Here is a 2,962-nt window from a genome sequence, read left to right as displayed (position 1 = left end):
GCAACTTTTATTTTATTTTTAATGCACTAAATATTGATGATTAGTGACATTGTTAATTTTGTTGTTAGGAATTTTGGTTGTTACCAAGTGAATAATAGAGACGATAACACGTAGAAAGTGCTGCATTTTGAATTCTCACCATATTCATCTAGTGGAGCATCATAGTCATAGCTGGTAGTAATGAAAGGGCCACCAGCTGTTCGTCCAAAATTGGTTCCACCGTGATACTAGAAAAAAATGTGAACTGTCTTGGTCAAATTGCAAAAATTAAATAGGTTCCATCATTATCATCTTGTCAATATAATTTTCCAAATTTAATGAATTTACTTTAAATAAACTAACCATGTAGTAGTTTACAAAGGACCCTCCTCGTATTATAAATCTAGCAACCGCAAATGCCAAATCCTGTACGGGTCTTTTGTGAATTGGACCTCCAAATTCCGTAAACCTGCATATATTATCATGAGAAAATTAATAAAATAATAAAATCAAAATAATGAGACCATATTTAATATAAATTATAAATTTAAGACTTATTTTATTACTTTATAATTTTTCTCATTTTAAAGGATTGTCTTACAAGTGTGACTGATAACTGAAAAAGAAAATGTTTACCAGCCACTCCAAGCCTCTGTCCATATCATTGGCTTATAGGGTCTATTGGGAGTGAACTTGTCACAATAGAAGCCATTGCACGTGTTTATCTGTTGTCGCCCCACAAACAGAACACATTAGTTTAGTTGCCGTACTCCTTTTGAGAAATGTATTACAACTAATTTCGGATCTTTATTTTATTTTATATATCTCAGCCAACACATTAGAAGTAGTGTAACGACGATGGAGTTATATAGTGCATATAAAGTTCAAATATTATTAATTTTAACATAATAATATAAATTTTGAGGAGTTAAGATTTAAATTAGTCTATAAAATTTCATTTAAACACGAATAAAACTTCAAAGATCAATCCAAATCTTGAATATCTGACATTTCGACGTTTCGTATATCATTGAAGATTTTATTTATGCTGATCACCTTCGAAGTTAGAGATTTAAGTGATAAAAATAGCTTCGAATGTAATTATCAAGTTAGGCTGCTACTAAAAAAAAGTTAAAAAACTCACCACTGGATCTGGTGCATCCTCTTCCTTGCACATGACCCATGGGACTCCTGTTCCCATCTGAATCGCCATTTTAGCAGCCCAATTCACATAATTTCGGCCAGCTTCTCCAAGTAACTTGCTCTGGGCCCCATACTCATTCTCAATCTGGACCAACATTTTGCACATGCTTCATTATTATTCCCAGATCTACTCTTGAGTGAATGTGAATCAAAAGTTACAGCTACTCTACTACCACTTTATTATTTTATTAGTGCTGGACATGAAAAATTCTCTCATAACAGCTACTCTAACAATTAATGACAATCAATTGCAGAATAAAATACAAGAAGAAGAAAGTATACCTGAGATAGTATGATAGGGCCACCTTGGGATTCAAACAGACCCTCACTCTTCATCATTCCAACAATCTTCTCAGTAAATCCTTGCATTGCCCTCTGCAAATCAAATTCTCAATTGAAAAATTCAATTCATCGGGGGAAAAAACAGAAAAGAAGAAGATGTTGAACTCAATTATATGACACGCCTTGAAAGGTTCATTGTCTGTTCTGAAGCTTATTCCAGGAACATACTTCAGCCACACAGGAAATCCTCTATATACAACAAAAAAAAAATGATAAATAAAATTAAAAATTAAATTAAAAGTTGTAAAAGTAGTAGTGGAAAATAGAAGGTACCCGAAGTTCCATTCAGCACAGACATAAGGTCCAATGCGAAGATGAGCGTAGAGACCAGCTCTCTGTATTATCTTCATGAATCTCACCAGATCATATCTTCCTTCAAAATTGTACTGAGTAACATTGAGTAGCATGCAGAAAACACAGTGAACAAAGATCAAATTGAAACAAAGAATTGAAACAGAAGCCAGATAATAAGAAGAGAGCGAGATACATTGCCAGGGGAAGGCTCATGAACATTCCAGAACACATAGGTTTCAATCACATCTATTCCTCCTTCTTTTGCCTTCTGAATTAGATCTTCCCACATCTGCACAATTCAAATATAAATATCAGAAACTTCGCTTTAATTCTAATTGAACTGGGAAAGTACTACACCGACAGTTATTTTGAGATGTTAACTACGTATATATCTTAGATTACATACATCAGGGGTACTTCTGGGATAATGTATGGAGCCAGAGAAAAGGATTCTTCTTTGGCCATTGATGAGAATGGCCTTTCGATCATATGTAACAGTTGAGTGAACAAGGTGAGTGACAAGGCACAAAGCCAAGCAAAATGCAAACACAACTTTGGAAACCGAGCTAGTTTCCATGCTCAGAGAAAGAGAGAGAGAGAGAGAGAGTCGAAGATCAAATTGAGAAGAACAGAGGAGTACTTATAAGTAGTGCGTATGATTTCATTGAGTTGAGTAGCAGGCACAGGTGTCTTGGAATACAACACTGCGTGGCTTTGAGTTACAAAGTATTTTGGTTTATAATGTGAGTATGAAGAGTTAGAGTAAGAGTGAGAGTGACAGCAGCCATAAAATTGTGGAAACGGTTTTGTTTTCTTGTGCGAGTTGTCTCAGTACTACACCAAGTGACTTTAATTCTTTCAATTCATCAAACTGAATTTCGTTTTTAATGCATTAAATGACTAATTAGTAATTTCATAGAAATAGAATTCCATAGAATAGGAAAAGGAAAATAAGAAGGAATTGAATTTATGGAAGTAAAATTTTAAAGAGGAAATTATATCAATGATTAATTTCTTATATGATTGATTATATCACACTATGATTTTTTTATATAAAATTTTGCTATTAATAAAAATTACTTAATTGAGTCTCTTTTTATCTCTTACAGTAGTATCTAACTTTTAAATAGTAATAGTATAATAG

At 33.3% G+C, this 2,962-nt stretch overlaps 1 protein-coding gene across 1 annotated transcript in view; it reads right to left on the bottom strand.

Annotated features, from left to right (window-relative positions):
* LOC107625409 (beta-galactosidase 3) overlaps positions 1-2,654 on the bottom strand; it is a 7,009-nt gene extending 4,355 nt beyond the window's left edge. Inside the window, exons 1-9 of the mRNA XM_016328038.2 lie at positions 2,225-2,654; positions 2,012-2,107; positions 1,798-1,910; positions 1,647-1,713; positions 1,465-1,557; positions 1,124-1,267; positions 616-704; positions 343-448; positions 140-227 (exon numbers count right to left, since the gene is read on the bottom strand). Coding sequence (XP_016183524.1) covers positions 140-227; positions 343-448; positions 616-704; positions 1,124-1,267; positions 1,465-1,557; positions 1,647-1,713; positions 1,798-1,910; positions 2,012-2,107; positions 2,225-2,395 — 967 coding nt within the window. The 5' untranslated portion in view covers positions 2,396-2,654. The remainder of the gene's footprint in view (positions 1-139; positions 228-342; positions 449-615; positions 705-1,123; positions 1,268-1,464; positions 1,558-1,646; positions 1,714-1,797; positions 1,911-2,011; positions 2,108-2,224) is intronic.

Source organism: Arachis ipaensis, chromosome B01 (assembly GCF_000816755.2).
Source record: "Arachis ipaensis cultivar K30076 chromosome B01, Araip1.1, whole genome shotgun sequence".
NCBI classification, from domain to species: domain Eukaryota; kingdom Viridiplantae; phylum Streptophyta; class Magnoliopsida; order Fabales; family Fabaceae; genus Arachis; species Arachis ipaensis.
Note: the sequence above shows the minus strand (reverse complement) of the source record. Positions and strands in the feature narration are given on the sequence as shown.